Raw genomic sequence first — 18,683 nt, forward strand, 5'->3', positions numbered from 1 at the left:
ACCAGCCCATGCAGAAATAGTAATTTTCTTTCTGAGTCTTTATTTACGTGCTTTGGTTCATTCATAAATTTTTCTTACACAAGGGAGCAGTGAAATATGTTAGTATAGAGCTTTCCTACCAGCTAGATCCTTAAATATCATTGTAACATTGTTTTGTTTTTGTAGGGACTGAAAACAATGAAAGAATGTAGGAATTTGAGGTGTTAACACAGGAATTTAAGCATGGAATCGGCAAAGAAAGCTAGGCAGAATTTAAAGGAAAGTAAGATTTGAAAGTCAGTTGGTTAAAAGCTGGTTATAATGTTCCTTCAGAAGGCTCTCCCTTGCTTGTTGCTAGATAGAATAAATGCTAAAAAGATCCTACTGACATTGGAGTGTGATGTCTATCTAAAAAATACTAAATTGTCTAGAAATGGTCAATATTGTCTTGGCTTGAACAAAATGTTTCATTTTATGTAGGCTCTCTTTGACCTTGCCAATTTAAATGACCTGTCTGTTTTAGGGCAATGTACTAAGCTTGCTGTTTGCTATGGCTGGCAGATATTTATAAGTAAAATTCATGATCAGTATTATCTTAATTCAGACATCACTATTCTCTTGAATTACTGTTTTAAGGAATTAATTCTAATAATTGTGTGCCATGGTGTTAATAATCATAGCAATCATTTTAGCACCAGATTTTGATTGCACAGCTTTTAGTGGCAAGGTTTTTGTTTTGTTAAGCGTCAGTGCAGGTTGTTTATCTATCAGCCTTTTGAGAGGATGAGCTTCTGTCAAACGTAGTTAGATGTTTTCTGATATTTTAGAAGGAGTTAGAGGTCAGATTTTTTCCAAACACTCAAATACATGCCCTGTTTGTTACTAGCCTCTTTTATGTGCAGCTATACACAAGTGTGCTGTTACAAGCAGTTTAGCCCACATTTTCATTTATGTAACACTTCACATTGAGTCGATATTACTGTAGCTTATTCTAGGTCCAGAAGTGCTTATGTAAGATACCACATATTAAATCAGTATGTACTAACTACACCAAGATCCAGCACTCAGCAAAGCATGAAGATCCATCTTTAACTTTAGTGATGGTGTCACTGAAGCTACTTATAGGCCTGCTGTTAAGCACAGGGTTGTGATTTTGGGACTAGCTAAAGATTCTTTGTTAACATTCACCATAGGAAGCCTACCACAAACACGTGGAAACCCGTGTTGGTATAATGTGTGGCCAGCCCTGTCACCCCTCTTCCACAAAGGTTGCTCCCTTGAAAGAGTTGTTCATTTTTTAGACCCACCCTGGAACAGTTACTCTCTCTCTAAATCCGCCCTCAAACAGTTATTCACCTTATCCACGCCCCCAAAGTGACGTCAGTGGAAAGTCCGAGAAGGCAGCAGCACAGAACTTTCAAACCCTCACGAGGCAAGAAAAACATTTGCTTTTTTTTCTGTGTGTGGATTTTTTTTTTTAATTATTATTTTTTTAATTTTTTAATGTGGATGATTTGTTGTATTTTGTCTAAGAACAGGCATGAGATTTGTGGTGGGAGGAATATGCTCACAGTCAACCACTTCAGCAGCTAACTAAGCGACGCAGCTGTGCTTCTTCATGTAACAAACCTTGGAAGCTCTCTCTTTCGTTTCATTACAAATGTTCCTCTAGGAGAAAACTTACTCCTTAATTTCCCCTAATCAATGTTATATGAGATGGTTATATGAAATGGTATATGGTTTTCACACTTGATGTGAAAACCGTGAAATCTTGTGGTTCATGGTGGGAGGGAGTCAAACATTTCTGGATTTTTTCATGGCTCAGATGATAGCTCAGAGGAATTTGATTAAGTATTGCTCATACTTGATTTGTTATTTTCTACCAGTAGGCCAGCTAACTCAGAGGAAAATGTATGTACTGCCCATCCTACCTAGGAAGGAGAGATTACACTCTACAGTCATGCCCAGTGGTACACCTTATATACAGATAGTGTTTTCAGGAGTACTGAATGCTTACAGATAATGGCTTATGGGACTGGCAAGTACTCAGCTGTCCAAAAAGCAGGTGTTATTATGAACTAAACAGGGCTTGGAGTTGTAATGAAGTCCTAGCCAGTTTGACTCCAAATATCTGTACACATGACTCGAGGCCATGGAAAGAATGATGCCTTGACAGCCTGATCTAGTGGGTGGCAACCCTGCACATGGCAGGGGGTTTGGAACTGGATAGGATTTAAGGTCCCTTCCAGCCTAGGCCGTTCTTTGATTACAGCCTGACCCTGCAAGGTGCTAAGCACTCCAGTCCCCATCCAGCAATTCATTTAGCTGGAACAACTTTACTGGGATGTTAACTGGTCTCTCATTAGCACTGTTTGTGCCAAGTATGCTCAATTTCCTGTAAGTACACAGGCTGTGCCTCTGCCCCTACCCACCTCACCTTTCTGGTTACCATTGCAGATGTATCCTGCCCTTTGCTTTGTACCTGGCAGACATCCTAATGAATACTGGTGCTCCTTATGCACTTCAAATTAAGCATATTTCTTTGCTGGACTGTGACTGGACTTTTTTGTGTGCTGCAGCACTGCATTATGGATGGACTGTTTAGTTCTCTACTCCCTAGTACATTAAATAGAGCAACTTCTGCTGACGATTCATTAACTATTCTAGCAATCTGTTGCTGCTGGAATGCTAGGGTTAGTTTCTGATCTTTTTTTCCAGGCAAAATCTGTGTAAAATGTGAGAGCTCACATGGTGTTTTTGTTAGGTACGATGCACTCACCAGGATTTGAAGGAAACCCAAATTTCAGCTTCCAAACTCTGATGAATGCAGACAGTCTCTACATGGTCTCTCATTATACTCTGCTGCTAAACCTGAAATTGGCCAACTCAGATTACTACAGGAAGAAGCCTCCCCAAGCTCCTGTATTGCTGGTGAGTTGGTGAATACAGAGAAAATGCTTGAAAAGAGATTGTTTCATTTCCTTTCACATAAAGCAGTCCGCATGTAAGTGTCCTTCATGATACTTGCTAAGTGGAGAAATAATAATTGCAAATGAAGCAAACTACTTATAAATTTTGCATGATAAACATCATGCATCTGAATTACGCAGCTTCTCTGCAATTCAGGGAGGAATGAATGCTGCCTACTGATTATCATTAAAGAAGCAGTCATTTTGATGGATGCTGCATCTTTGTAACAAATCTTCACTGCCAGTGTGTCATATATTAAGTTTTTTTAGTCCCTACTATAAAGGTGTGTGCCTTCATCTTGCAGATACTTCTGAGCATATTAATAAATGTCTTGCTTAATACCAGCTTTGCATTTATACAAATGAAGGCATCAGTTGTCTGAGTGAAAGATAATTAGGTTTTAATACCTAAGTATTACTGAAAATAGTTCAGATGTATTTAATTGAACCCCAGTTTGTCTGTGACAGCTGTTCAATGCAAAAGGGCCTGACTGCTGGACAAGCAGCATTAGGTGCCACAAATTTGTTTTTAATGGAGTAGAGATTCTATCCCCACCCTGTGAAAATGGTAAGAGATCATCTTGTGCCTTTGCTGTATGAGAACTGTCATTATTATTTGTGTCTTGCATGATCTACAATAAGAGAAAGGAAAGCTCTTTATTCGTGTATTCTCCAACGAGAATTATGTTCATGTCATTTTCACCATAGAGACATGCTATAATTCTCTGTTAGTTCTTAGTTTTGTATAACTTCATTTCTACTTCTGCATCACCTTATGCTCAGGAATGGATCTAGTGCTAGAAACTCATGCTGTAGAACTTGCTGTTGTCTTACTTCTGGCTTTTGTGGTTGCCTGCAGAAAGAGTTCATGAAGCAGGTACAGTCCAGTGGAGTGTTGATGATATTTTCCCAAGCCTGGGTTGAAGAACTGTACCACCAGGTACTAGAAAGGAACATGCTAGGGGAAGCTGGATACTGGGGAAGCCCTGAAGAACACAGCCTTCCACTTATTACCATGCTGACTGGTTAGTACAATGTTATGATGGCAGGAACTAACTTCCAATTGTGTCTAAAACAAGCTACAATAACACTCTGCTTTGGTCCATTACATACTGTGTAATCAGGCAGTGAGTGGTGTTTTGCTAATGTGCACCACTCAGTGGTGGCAAATACCTAAGTGCTTGTTCTGGGTCAGACAGGAAACTTTAAACTCTGGGTTTGAAAACAAATAAATCCACTGAAACTTCATAGTAGTCTTGAATCTCTGTGGTCAATGTGCCCCAAAGGTAATTAGACTGGAATGACTTGTTTGCTCAACTTGTGGGTTATCATCTGTGTGGTGGCAATGTCCCAAAGGCACAGTTATTATCAAGATCCAGATGAGCAGAGACTCCTCCTTACTGTCTCCAGAGGAATGCATGCTAATTAAGATAAATGATGAGGATATGGAATTAAAAAATAAAAAAAAAAGGCACTTTATTTTCTCTGAAAGGTGGCTGCCTTTTGCTTCAGGAGATACTGATAGACTTCAGGAGTTGTAAGGAAGAAATGCACTTCTTTAAATGCTACTGGACCCAGTATCCTACTGGTATTCCTAATAACTTATGTGTAAAATCATGTGAATTTTGGTTACCTTTAGAAAATATATTATGTTTATTTAAATTACTTGTAATCTGGACCCTGTTGTATATAATGAATATACCTGAATCACACAGCTGCTAGGCTCTCCAGTCAGTTGTAGGCTAGGTCACTCACTGAACTTCTCTGAACTTCTTCATTTACACAACATGAAGATGTGATATGCAGTTTTCTCTTTCCATAGGATGACTTTAGTAGCACCACTGTGTTGAAATTTTTAAAATCTGTCTGGGGATACATTTAAGTGTATGCATAAAGGAGAGTTCTGCATATTCTGGCCAAATGAATACAGAAGAATGTTTGACAGTATGGTGGGGACGGGAAAGGTTGATTTGTATACTGAACCAGAGCATATTTTAGTTCTCTCAACTTCAGTTACAGCAGGTTTGGTACCTTTTAATGATGAGTGGTAAGTCTGCTGTTTTCTTGATGTCATAGCAAAGCCATTTCTGTATGCCTTTGGTACAAACAAATATAAATAGTGGATTCTGGTCTTGGAAGCTTTCCACAGATTTTTCCCCCTTCGGTTCAGATTTGTGCTATGCTAGGGATATGCCAAATGGCAGTAGTGAGAAGCTGAAAATCCAGAGCATCTCTAACAAGTAATGAAAAACAATCCTTAGCTTCATTTGAGAGAAAAAAATATCATATGTGATCTGCTGAAAGGCAACAGGGTGCCTATGATACTACAGTGATATAAAATACACTGTCTTTATGAATGTACGTACTGTATGATTGCAAAGAAGTAATTAGAACAGTGTATGTATGGAGAACACCGCTTCAGCTGAGCCATTAAGTGGTAATCAGAGAGCAATGTTCTGAGAGGTTGTTGCTGACTGTGTTGAGACCAGCGTTTCCTTTAAATATTGTATGATGAGCGGTCAGTTGGGAAGCTGAAACAAACACTTTTGGAAAAATGATAGCTATGTGAAAAAGAGACAGACGGGCTTCTAGGAAGCAAGTCAGGCCAGTGTCCTTAATATTAAACTCTGCGTTGCAAATTAGTCTTGTGTTGGAGTAAATGTTGACGTTGAACCCATGTAGGTCTAACGCACTAACAATTCCATTTAGAAAATAGGATCCCAGTGTGTCAGGGGGACTGTGAGATATAGGAACACATGGTTACAGGATTTAGCAAGATTTTAAAGGAAATACTCAGAAATACAGAGATTGTGCATAAGTGTGCAGAAGGTCCAAAACAATAAGAAATACCATGTGATCTTTACCAGAATTTCCACTGACTGTGTAATTTCAGGGAGCTCTTGGGAGTAAGGGTATTTCCACTCTGTAAGAAAAAGCTGGTGATACCAGGCAAAGAATATAAAGTGCCACAACTTATGTTTATACCAAGGCTTCACCAGGCTGCCAGAAAATAGAATCTAAAAAGCATACATGAGAAATCAGGGACACCAAAACCTGCTTGAACGTGGATCCAGTAAGAGATACTTTCTTTTTGCCATCTGTTTGTTGAATAGTAAGTAATCTGTTGTTCTCTTTGATATTCTGTCAGACATCGATGGCTTGGGAAGCAGTACGGTTGGTGGCCAGTTGATGGCATCTGCTTCAGCTCAGTCTCCTCTTTCCCAGAATCAGAAGACAGATGATTCTGTTGTTGCAGGTATTGAGAATATATTGTAAGCACAAGTGTATCTACCAGTGGTGAATTGTTCTATACCGTAAACACACTTGGGTTTAAGAACAGCATTTTAAGATTTGAAGGAAGTGTATCAGTGTATCCTGCATATGAGCTTCTTTTGTAGCTTTCAGGCTGTATACCTTTATTTCCACCATATGAAGTCCAGCATGCAGGGGACATTTATGACTTCTTTTTTTGCATTTTTTAACTGTTGATAATAGAGATGCTGTTATGTCATTTTCCAGTAGTGATAGTAATGCATTTCTCACTCCAGGAGTTGCTTTTGCCCGATACCTCTTAATTGGCTGTTGGAAGAACTTGATTGACACTTTGTCTACACCGCTTACTGGTCGCATGGCAGGCAGCTCCAAGGGGCTGGCATTCATCTTGGGAGCAGAAGGAGCCAAAGAGCAGAACCAAAAGGAGAAGGACTCCATATGTTTGAGTCTGGATGGATTGAGGAGGGCAGCCCGCCTGAGCTGTGCCCTAGGTACTGCTGTGTTTTATGTTGCCATGGCACATTCACAAAATAGGACTATAACTTTCCCTACATGAATTTGGAAGAGAAAGCAGTATTCTTTTCTAGTCTGGGATGATCAAGGAACCTGTAGAACTTCTCATAGAACTCACCTTACCTACAACATAGACATATACATCCATTTACTTGACTCAACCTGTCATTCAGATTGCTTGAGGTTAAGGAGGAAAAGCTAGTTAAACATTCTGCTGTTTGTTTACAGGAGTTGCTGCTAACTGTGCATCTGCTCTTGCCCAAATGGCTGCTGCATCCTGTGTCCAAGAAGAGAAAGAGGAAAAAGAAATCCAAGAGCCCAGTGATGCTATAGCTCAAGGTGACAATGTGATTGAATGATCTACCTTATCTCATATTGTTTGCAGAGATGCAGATGGAAGGTGCTTTACTATACACAAAAGAATGACAGAGGGGGATTATTTTTTTATAGGCATAGGACAAGTAAGTCTAGAGGTTTCAATAAATGTCTTGCTGTGGTAGGTTCTTAACAATATGTCAATTGTAATTTATATGGAACTGAAATCAGCTAAACAGCAAGTAAGGTTAACTGCTTTTTGTTGTTTTTTTTAATGTGCACTTCCCAAGTTTTGTGACACTTTTACAATGAGAGGGCATCAGAAAAACAGTATTTTGTTGCTATGTTGTGTGAGAACATAAACTGAACCTGACTTGTCTTGAATCATGTTCAAGGAAGTTAACGATTAAAGGAATTAAATTAAAGAAGTTAAAGAAAAGGTATACCAGCTAAAATGTTTTGCACCCCTGTGCAGAAGTTCCTCACACAGTGAAAGTCAATAATGTCTTTTATGGCTGGTTGGAGATCAGGTAACATCTGATTTCTAATGGCAAGAAACCCATAACAAAGTATACATTTGCACTGATGACCCTACTTGGCACTGATTTCAGTGTCTTAGTAGAGAAAACAAACCTGAGGTCTGAGGGTAAGCTATCTTTTGAGCGCTGTGCTCAATATAACTGAATTGAGTTGGCCAGCCTGCATAGAAGCAAAAAAGAGGTAGTAGCAGTGGCCAGAGGCCATTAGCAAATGCTCTTTGTTGGGGCTTTTATATGGAAATGAGGTGTAATCCACAAACCCTTTTTTCTATTGCAAAAGAGATTTTAGTAACAAATAAATAAAAATCCAGCCAGCACAGAATAGGAACATGTACTATTGCTGGCAATGCTACATATGTTCTGTGGGCAATAAGATGTGAATTTGAGGCTAGAGGGTGTTAATCTCAGACTGATTTTTCATAAAATCAGTCCACAGGAGTTTTCATTTTAAAACTGCCTTATGTTTATGTGGAAAAAATGAGATTCTGTAGTTTTTTTTTTTATCTAAATTCGAACTTCTTTTGTAGCTTTCAGGCTGTATACCTATATTACCACCGTATGAAGAAGCAAATGTTTGTTTAAAAGCTGGAGATGGCAATGTTCTTTTTGGTTTTTATGCTGCAGTGAAACAGAAAGTGGAGCAGAAACTCGAACAGATGGGGAAAGTGCAGGGTGTCTGCCTACACACTGCTCATGTTTTGTGTATGGATGCAGTCCTAAATGTGGGCCTGGAGATGGGAAGCCACAATCAAGACTGCTGGCCTCATGTGTTCAGGTACTTAGCAGCTTTCCCAAAAGAAACATAATTTTCTATGTCTTGCCATGAAGTACCAGTCTGAGAAAAAGGACTTTACATACTCTGGGAGTCTTCTTCATAGCCAGTAACAGAGTGAATTAACTGTAATTAAATTGAATTAAATATCTGTAAGAGAAAAATCACTTCTTTCCACATCTGTTTGGAGACTAAATCAATGCTTAGAAACTTCAGTGTTGTCAGAAGACTGTGTCAGATCCTGAAACCTAAATGGCCATTCAAGTTCCTCAGATAGGCTGTTTGCTATATGAGGACATGGGAGGCCAAGGGATGTAAGATAACACACTATCTGTGATGTGTCTGAGAGTTTTGCTTACAGCATGCTTCTGACTTGAGTAGAGACTCAAGCATTTCTTCAGTGAGTCCTCTGATTTAGGGACACAGGAGCTGTTGTTCTGTGGCTTTAATCCATCTTTTCCTTCTGTTCTCAGGGTGTGTGAGTACATCAGCACTCTGGAGCACACCCACTTCAGTGATGGCACCTCCCAGCCCTGCCTTACCATCACCCAGTCACAGCAGGCACCTGGAGGCCCACATTCAGACACTGAGCTGGGAGAGACTCCTCAGGAACAGACCCCTGAGCAGGAGACGACCCTCAGCAGTAATCCTGTCATTCAGCCAGTTTCCATCCAGGAACTTGTCAAGGAGAGCAGTAAGGGCAGAGCTTTCGACTTCCGTGGAGGCAGCTTGCTGTGTGGGACCAGTGCTGCCAAGGCTGTTCTCACACTCTCCACACAAGCAGACAGGTAAAAGTGTCACTAGATTCTCTGCTCCTAAAACAAGACCAACATAGACCTTCCTGTGATGCAGTGGGCCCTGATCCTTGTGTCTATTGCAGTCCCCTTGCTTCAGTTGAGTTTTACAGGGGAGCTACGTATCACAGCCAGCAGCTGTTAAAAGACTTGGTTTTCTGCACCTTTGCTGTACTTGCCCTGCTTTTTGGAAGCGCTGGGATGGGTATGTCTGAATCTGCCAGTAAATCACATGCATCCTAGGAGTGGTAGTTCTATTGCTTGCATGTAAGTTAATCTATTTTGTTTGCTCATTAAAGCAGACCAAAAAAAAAAAAAATAGGTGTCATGCCTTGACAAGAAGGGACAGAAGCAGTTCCTACTGTCAGAACAACAGAAAGTTTTTCATGGAAAGCAGAATCAGGGAATCATGATTGTGTTAACTTCTGGCTGTACCATGTGAAATTTCTTTGTGATTCTGTGGAAACTTGCCTCGAATCTGTGCAAAATTTTAAGGGTACAGGTTTATCTCTTAAATCTTAAGAGCTCATTGCAGTTGAAAACAATGGCTCTTGTTTATATTCCTACATAGCAATTCAGATATAGCAGCTTTAGATCTAAGACTTAAATTCAATTCTTTGTCATGTTAAGGGGCTTTACAGATGGAGCAAACTGCTATGATCAGTGAAGCTCTGATGATGTAAGTTGGGAGAGCTGAGCATATTAGCTTTTGTAATTATTGTTTATGAACTGTTTATGCAATTAAGATCCACTTAAGGGGCAGTGGTGATTCCTTGAAAAAGTGCTTTTTTGTTGTAGTGCTGCATTTATATCTTGGAAGGGTTCTGTTTGGTCCTACAGCACTCTACCACCCTCCAATTGATAACATTTCTGGATGAAGGTCTTCCTGTGTGTGTTGCCAGAGGCAACACACAGCAGTTACGTACATTTAAAGGTTTTCCTCTTGCAAATGCATTTAAGTCTCCATATCATGAATTTTTCAGTTGATTTCTATTCTTTTATTCACAGGCTCTTTGAAGATGCTGCTGATAAGTTAAATTTGATGGCACTGGGAGGCTTCCTTTACCAGCTCAAGAAGGCTTCTCAGGCCCAACTTTTCCATTCTGTCACAGACACAGTTGATTACTCCCTAGCAATGCCAGGTAGAAAAAAAACAAACAAACAAACACAGACTTCTTTGTCTCACATACAGCTGTATGGCTTGCAAAATTAGCTTTGTACTACCTTTTAGTACTTTGCAACATTTTCTTAGGGTTTTAATTTTTCCGCTTAAATTTCAAGGTATAAAGAAAACAGTATTTATTCTAATAAGATCTTTCTGTAGGAGTACTGCAAAATCTTTAGAAAAGACAAAGAACTTTTTTTAGACAAGGACCACATCTACCCCTGCTGTGAGACGCTTCAAAGGACATTTGCTTAGAAGTGTTCATAGAATGAGTGATAACAAATGAAGCATGCAATTGAGAAATGAAAAATTCAGCAGTGGAAGTTGTCTGCTTACTCTTCCCCAGCAAAGTGAAGCATATACCTTACAGTACAAAACCTGTAGAAAGTTGTCTGTCCTGTAGCAGACATGAAAACTTCATTGGTTTCTCCTTTCCCTGGGGTGTTACTTAGCATTATCTCAGTATAAAAATTAGTCATTCTTTTTTGGTTCCTCCTTGTCTCCAATCGCTTTTTTATTTATTTATTTATTTTAAGTAAAAAAAAAGGTATGGCATTATGTGTAGCAGTAAGTCAACAGTAGTAGTAATAATGATATCCACATTAAGGTAGGGCAATTAATTGGATATATATTTTTACACTGAAAGTGGCATATACATATTTTAAACTAGCATATTCTAATGAGACAATGAAGTGTATTTTCAAATATTATAAGAGGAAAGGAAGATGAATTGTTTTCAGTAGGAAGTAAAAGTATTAGTGGCTGTAGAACACATGATCCTTTTCTCAAATTCTATGCTTCTCACCAATTGTGTGGTAATAAGTACAAAAGACAAAGCAACACAAAATAATCTGCAGTCTATATTCTTTCCTGTAGATGTCACCAGAGATCTTCACAACTACTATTGGGCTCTCAGTAGCAATTGTTTACCTCCTTGCTTAACTTGTCTGCTTTTATCCATACTGGATATCATAATTGAATTATAATGCATTATTTTCCAAGTCGTTATGTCTTAAAAACGTTCCCAAAAAATCTTCCCTCAAAGGAAAATGAGATGTTTTTATTGCATTGTTCATAAAGCTTGGGTCTATCTCCTGTTCTTTTACCTACCCAGGTATAAGCTGTGTTTTACACTGATTTCTTTCTGGCTGAGCATTATGAATTTTGATTTACGTTTCTCTTCAGACATCCAGAGATGAAGGAGCAGCTTTTTGTTTACGCTTCTGTTTATTTTGTTTTACTCCCTTGTAGGAGAAGTAAAATCCACTCAGGACAGGAGAAGTGCACTTCACTTGTTCCGACTTGGTGATGCCATGCTCAGAATTGTGAGGAGTAAATCCCGCCCACTGCTCCACCTCATGCGCTGCTGGAGCCTGGTGGCACCTCACCTGGTGGAGGTAGGATTGGGGAGAAGATGGGAATGTGTGCAAGGGATGGCAAAGCTGAAACAGCTGAAGAAGGCATAATGGTCTTCTTGAAATATGTAACAGCCCTTAGCATTGTGTCCTATTTGATCTGTTCTCTTCACTTTTAAGTTCCATAAATGGCCAAATATAAGCATGACCAAATGCCACTTTTTATCAAATATGATGTATATACATAAAAACTTTTAAAAGGGAAAAATTGTCACCTGGTAGCAACAAAAGGTAGTACTTGACATGAGATCTGTTCTGTGGGGTTTATTATTTAATTTATTTTTAGCTGTCTGCTCCTTCAATTTTCATTAAATCTTTAGGCATCTGTGAGACCCCAAGCAGCTCATAGTCTCAATCACCCATTTCCATAGCAGTACTTTCCCATTTTCTTGGCAAATGGGCTCCCTAGTCATGATGAAGCTCTCATTAGGGTTTGGCATCATGAAGTGCTTTTGTGTTTGGGTGAAGTCTTATACTCTTCCTCTCCCTGCAGGCTGCCTGTCACAAGGAGAGGCATGTGTCTCGGAAGGCTGTCTCTTTCATCCATGACATCCTTACCGAAGTGCTGACAGACTGGAATGAACCTTCTCATTTTCATTTTAATGAGTCACTTTTCCGCCCCTTTGAGCGTATCATGCAGCTGGAGCTGTGTGATGAGGATGTGCAAGACCAGGCAAGTCAGCACTGACTAGGGTGCCTGTATGTGACCTACCATGCCCATAAGAAGGATGGTCAGCAGAGTGCACTTGATCCACTTGAATATTTCCCAAATGCCCTTCAAATGGTGTCCCTCAATTATCTTCAGGAATTCAGGAGGGCCCTGCCTACCTAAATCAGCATTATGGTAGCATACAGATATCTTTCTGTACTTCAAAAGAGCCTTGACGTGTTGCTGTTCAGTGTAGCTTACTATTTTTCTTCTGTAAAGCAGTTGTGAATGATATATGTGTGGCCCTATTCCACAGTCAGGTCTTCCTTCAGGAGCAGACCCAAATGTGATGCTTGAATCTACCAAATTATTGTTATATTTCCCAAGATTCTAGCACACCAGGCATTATAACAGTACCTTTGGAGAATAATGTTATACAACGCAGAAGCGCTGTTTTCAGAACTCTGCCCCTGACTACTTACCTGTTTATTGCTTAGACTAGCTCTTTAGTAGAAGTGCATCTGGCTTTAAAGTGATTTAATTAAGTTATCTAACAAAAAAAAAAGTCTAGATTTTGAAACCCAGATAAAAGAGTATATCTAGAAACGTGTTTAAAGCCTTCCTCATTCCTTCTGCAGGTCCAGCTTTGTATCAGTTCTGGTTTTATTCTTTGAGCCTTTCCTACACTGTTTGCAGGTGGTCACCTCCATAGGAGAGTTGGTGGAAATGTGTTCTACCCAGATCCAGTCAGGATGGAGACCCCTGTTCAGTGCCCTGGAAACAGTTCACAGCGGCAATAAGTCAGAGGTTAAAGAGTACCTTGTAGGAGAATACTCTATGGGTAAGGTCTTCAGCACTGACTATTTTGTGTATTCTTCTGTTTCGCAATCTAATTCCTTGAGGCCCCAAGAAATAACTCAGTACATTTTAAATGCCTGACCGGAATAGATACTCTGAAACAGTATAGCTCACAAAGGCACTGTTATACTCTAAGACTGTACTAACGTATCTGATTTATTAGGTTGGGAGTAAAAGCAGAGATAATTTCATTTCTATCCTTTCAGTTCTGGCAGATGAGTATAATAAGAAAAAAATGCTTCAAACCTACTTGAATATTTTTGAGCAAAAAGACAGTGTGTGAGTGCTGAGCATAGTTGAGTTCTTGTCACTGCCCTGCTGTAGTGACTGCATACAGTCACTGCCTCTCATGTCAACCGTCTTTCTTACCATGTGAAACCTCCTGCTCTTAAACATTAATGTCAGTTGGTGCGATGCTCCAGGTAGGTACTTGTTCAAGCACTCGATCACAGGGGTTCTAATTACTAGTGCTGTTACAAATCATTTGCTTTACAATTGATCCTACGTCTCTCTCAGAGATGATTGCAAGTATGGAAGCTGGGTAGTTAGGACAAATAATTTTAGTCTGTCCTTTTGACACATTTACAGGTTAATAAATGTTACAAGCCATGCATGAGGGGTATGGTTTGCCTCCGAAATTTTGTCTTTCAGATCTGTTATTATCATGGCAAAATGCAAGTTTATACAGCTTTAGTAGACTGATTAGCTACTTAGGAAAAACAAAGCTATTTTGTCACTGTATCAGAAGAGTCAGAATAGTTTTCAGTGTGACTGCTGTGTCATCTTGACAGTTAGGACTAAGGCTCCACCAAACAACAATGTTACACAACTGCTGATTGCATGTACCTGCTCTTACCATGTGGGCACTGGTAAGCAGATATTTTTTATAGATGTTGTGAAGAAAGGAGTCAGCATTACTTTCAGTGTAGGGTTACGCGAGTTGCCTTGGGAGCAAAAGAGGAAAAAGCATGTTAGTTTTTACTTCTAAGATGACTGAAGCATTTCTGTCTCTTCCCGGAACAGAATTGATCCTACAGATTCAGCTAAACTGTTTAGAAACTGTTGGAAATTCATCTTTATGGGGGATGGGAAGAAGTCCTCATCTTGTAATTTCCACAGGGAAACGCCAGGCCCCAGTGTTTGATGTCTTTGAAGCATTCCTAAACACTGACAGCATCCAGGTCTTTGCCAATGCCGCCACCAGTTATATTATGTGCCTTATGAAGTTTGTGAAAGGACTGGGTAAATGCTTTTATTTTCCTTATATTTTATTAACTTACGCTATGTCAAACTTGATTCTGCCAAAAATGAGAATCCTGCTTTGTAATACAGAGTACTGTAGGGAAAAGAGAAGCAGTGTCTCAGTTTCTCAAGAATAAAGTCCAAAATGATTGAAAGAGAACTTCAGAAACATTTTGAATGCTATCAAGGGCATGAGTTATAATAGAAGCAAAGATACATCTCTCTCTTTTAAATGTTTTCGTCATTTCATCTTATTTACATCAGGACTTGCTTAAGTTCAGTTTTAAAAAAAAATAAAAGAACACAATAATTGAGATATGACCCTGGCACTGTGCAGTGACAGCACAGATTGTTTGTAACAGATGGTATGTCTTATATTTAGAGGTCAAAGCTACATGGCTTCTTTGCACCCTTTCCCACCTCAGCAGTGTTTTGCATATGCAGTGCTGAAAACCTGCTGAACCTTGATTGAGATCATAAGCATTAATTTTTCTGTTGCGTTACTGAGGACAGCAGAGACAAGGTGTGTCAAGTCTCAGTGTAATCTTGGTGTTTCACCAAACTTCAGAGTAGAGGAGAGTGCTGCTGGGTCATTCAACCCACAAGTTCTTTTGCTTGCCTTGATTGTTGCAGTTAAACAGTTTTCATTGAACTGTAAAATTGGTATATTTTTCCCGTATGTAAATTGCAAAATTTCTAGTAAACAGTAAAGGTGAACTGTTTTTTTTCTTTATACATATGAATACAACTTAGGCCAAAGGATCCACAGGGATAGTAAGCTTTGGAAGTACCTAACTGCAATTATTCCTTTCCTGTTAAGTTATTTCACCATTTATATCAATGGGGGACAGAATTCAGCTTATGATGACGGACTGGAATCGTAATTATTATTACAAAAGAGAAATAAACTTGCTCGTCCAGTACAGCAAGGAGAACATGCATCCCTTGTGTAGAAATGTTGTCATATTTCTTCTAGGTTTCTTAGTTTCATGAGATAAGTTTGTCCCATTTGTGGTTACACATCAAAAAGCAAGATATGAGAATCGTTCAGTTGTCATCTAATAAGATCAGACAAAGGATGATTTCTGCATTCTATTCAGACAGTGGAATTCAACTGCATGAAAAACAAAGCTAATCCTGTTTGTTTCTCTTCTGTCCCTCCCACTGCTGCCTTTCCCATCCCCAGGGGAAGTAGATTGTAAGGAGATGGGTGACTGTGTGCCAGGATCAGGATCAGCATCTACAGACTTGTGCCTTCCCGCTCTTGATTACCTCAGGAGATGTTCTCAGGTATAGTGAACAATCTTGCACAGGTACTAACATGGCCTAGGAGACAGTCCTGTCCTCGAGGCTTTGCATCACTGGTTAGGTAAAATGCATGAATACAATAGAATTTGCTACAGAGCTGCTGGTAAGAGGCTGCACTGCCAGAGAGAGACTGGCAATCTGAAGGATCCTCGTGAGTTCTGAGCCAGCTAACAGCAGGAAAACTGAGGAGGTAGCAGCACTCAGAACTGAAGGGCATGTGGGGAAAAAAAACATTCAAAACCTAACAGTTGCACATCCAGAGTGACATAAATTCTTATTTGCATAGTTACTATAAAACAGAGCTAAAAGTAGTGACGTTTCTCTTATGTATTTTTTTTCTCTCTCTCCTTTTTTTTTTTTTTTTTTTTTAGTTGTTAGCCAAAATCTACAAAATGCCCTTGAAACCTATTTTCCTCAGTGGCCGGCTGGTTAATATGCCCCGAAGAGTGCAGGAGCAGTCAGCCAGCAGTGAGGATGGCATTGAGTGCATCCTTTCTGACTTTGATGATGACACTGGTAAGTGCACTGAAAGCAGGAAATGTAGGATTAATCAATTGTTTCTTTTACATGTCACTGTAAATTTTGCCAACTGCTGAAAGCAAAAAGGAGGGGAAAAACTTCACAGAGTTTATTGTGTCTGTTGTCTGTATGCACATACAACTTAGAGTTCAGATTCTGTCAATTTCTGTATGTTAAAAGCTACAACTCATGTATGAGAAAAATGCAAGCAGTGTCACGGAAGAAGGCAATAATATTGTAATAAAATGAATAAATATCAGGGTACTTAACATGTTATAATACAGCGAATACAGACATATGTCTGAGAGCAAACACAAAAGTACTTTCTGGATCCACAGCTACTGTTGTTAAGGAATGAAAACCTTTTGAGGTTGATGCTGACAGCCCTTCCTTTCAAAGAAAAACTGTCAGTGTTGAGTTGAAGTTTACAAAGATAAAGAATACTTACTTAGATATGTTTCCAAACTTAAGTGCCATGGTCTGTTGAACCAAATGAACTAAAATCAGTAGGAAGTGCTGTGACCTCCAGAAAAATGACGAACATTATTCTCCTAGTTATCCGTGTTGCTTTTGTGGGTTGTGGATTAATCAGGTGTTTGAAGAACACCGGAACTAGATGTGCATGGAGCCAAGCAATAGAGAAACGCAGACATAGTGCTTCTGAATCCACGCTGGCCCTCTGAAGCAGAAGCTGGTAATGTACTAGAACAATACTAAGTAAACCGAGTTTACAAAAACAGAAGGCAGTGCCTCACTGGGCACTGGGGTCCCTGAGAAAAGGGCTGTTGACATCATCTACCTAGACTTCAGAAAAGCCTTTGACACTGTCTCCCACAGTATTCTAGATAAGCTGGCAGCCTATGGCTTGGACACTCTTTGCTGGGTGAAGAACTGGCTGGAGGGTAAGGCCTAGAAAGCAGTGGTGAATAGAGCTAAATCCAGCTCGCGACCCATCATGAGTGATGTTCCCCAAGGATTGCTATTGGGGCTTGTCCTGTTCCATATCTTTATCGGTGACCTGGACAAGGGGATTGAGTGCACCCTCAGTAAGCTGGCACACAACAGCAAGCTGGGAGAAAGTGGTGATCTGCCAGGGAGTAGGAGGGCTCCTCTGAGGGATCTGGACAGGCTGGATAGTTGGGCTAAAAATAATGTGATTAAGTTTAACAAGACAAAGTGATGAGTCCTGCACTTTGACCACAACTCCAGTCAATGCTACAGGCTTGGGTCAGAATGGATGGCTAGAAGACTATGTGGAAGAAGTATGGACCTGGGGGTGTTGGTTGATGCTCAGCTAAACATGAGCCAGCAGTGTGCCCAGGTAGCCAAAGAAGGCCAGTGGCATCCTGGCTTGTATCAGAAGTGCTGCCAGTAGGAGCGAGTGATCATTCCTCTGTACTCAGCACTGGTGAGGCCACACCTTGAGTAGTTTGTTCAGTTTTGGGCCTTTCTCTTCAAGAAAGATGTCCGTCAAGGCCCTTGAAAGTGTCCAGAGAATGGCAGCAAAGCTGGTGCACAAGCCCTATGAGGAGCACCTGAGGAGACTATAATCATTTAGTCTGGAAAAGAGAAGGCTCAGGGGAGACTTTACAGCTCTCTGCAAGTCCTTGAAAGGATTATTTTGTATAACTAATGATAGGACTGAAGAGAATGGCTTCAAGTTGCAACAGGGGGATTCAGGTTGGTTGTTAAGACAAATTTCTTCTCCGAAAGAGTGGTCAGGTACTGGAAGAGGCTGATAACAGAGGTGGTTCAGCCACCATCCCTGGAGCTGTTTAAGAAACATGTAGATGCTGTACTAAAGAATGTGGTTTAGTGGGGAAGTATTGGTGGCAGGTGGATGGTTGGTTTGGATGGTCTTGGAGGTGTTATCCAACCTTGGTGATTCTGTGATTCTATGAAAAGTCAGTTCCAAGATCTTGCAGAATGTTTTAGCCTACTTTGCCTTAGGGTAGTGCAGTGTATTTTCATAGTGTCTTTTATTCCGTGCCAAATTATTCAATAAGTTGCTAACAGAGAATGTTTTTAGCTCTTCCAGATTTGAAGATAGCCAGACTTAGTGCTGAGTGAGTTGTGCTATTTCCTCACTTAGAAAGATAATTAAATAATTCTGTACAAAACAGGTACAAACCGTTCTGGGCAGATTTGCAGTACTAATGAGATCCCTTAGTGTTATGTATCTCACATACAACTCTACTGCTTGCAGGATTTCCTGTGCATTCTTATGGTTTTAATTTTTCCAGTTGAAATTTCAAAGTGCAAATAAAACACATCTAGTCTAGTTGAATCTTTTTGTAGGGGCAATTCAAAACCTGTAGAAGGGCTGAGCCCTTCTAAATGTCCATTTCTTTGGACATGTACCATATCTGCATC

General features: G+C 39.9%; 1 protein-coding gene across 7 annotated transcripts in view; it reads left to right on the forward strand.

Annotated features, from left to right (window-relative positions):
- ARFGEF3 (ARFGEF family member 3) overlaps positions 1-18,683 on the forward strand; it is an 85,742-nt gene that overhangs the window by 51,246 nt on the left and 15,813 nt on the right. For 5 of the 7 annotated variants that reach the window (XM_052674443.1, XM_052674412.1, XM_052674431.1 and 2 more), the window contains 15 exons: positions 1,328-1,411; positions 2,744-2,910; positions 3,808-3,973; positions 6,097-6,204; positions 6,497-6,712; positions 6,963-7,073; positions 8,213-8,363; positions 8,834-9,148; positions 10,163-10,296; positions 11,571-11,716; positions 12,228-12,407; positions 13,080-13,224; positions 14,361-14,483; positions 15,670-15,773; positions 16,163-16,307. In XM_052674443.1, coding sequence (XP_052530403.1) covers positions 1,328-1,411; positions 2,744-2,910; positions 3,808-3,973; positions 6,097-6,204; positions 6,497-6,712; positions 6,963-7,073; positions 8,213-8,363; positions 8,834-9,148; positions 10,163-10,296; positions 11,571-11,716; positions 12,228-12,407; positions 13,080-13,224; positions 14,361-14,483; positions 15,670-15,773; positions 16,163-16,307 — 2,295 coding nt within the window. The remainder of the gene's footprint in view (positions 1-1,327; positions 1,412-2,743; positions 2,911-3,807; positions 3,974-6,096; positions 6,205-6,496; positions 6,713-6,962; positions 7,074-8,212; positions 8,364-8,833; positions 9,149-10,162; positions 10,297-11,570; positions 11,717-12,227; positions 12,408-13,079; positions 13,225-14,360; positions 14,484-15,669; positions 15,774-16,162; positions 16,308-18,683) is intronic. The other 2 variants (XM_052674423.1, XM_052674441.1) reach the window with 1 other exon arrangement.

This window comes from Tympanuchus pallidicinctus, unplaced genomic scaffold (genome assembly GCF_026119805.1).
Source record: "Tympanuchus pallidicinctus isolate F22 unplaced genomic scaffold, pur_lepc_1.0 scaffold1, whole genome shotgun sequence".
In the NCBI taxonomy this organism is placed as follows: Eukaryota; Metazoa; Chordata; class Aves; order Galliformes; family Phasianidae; genus Tympanuchus; species Tympanuchus pallidicinctus.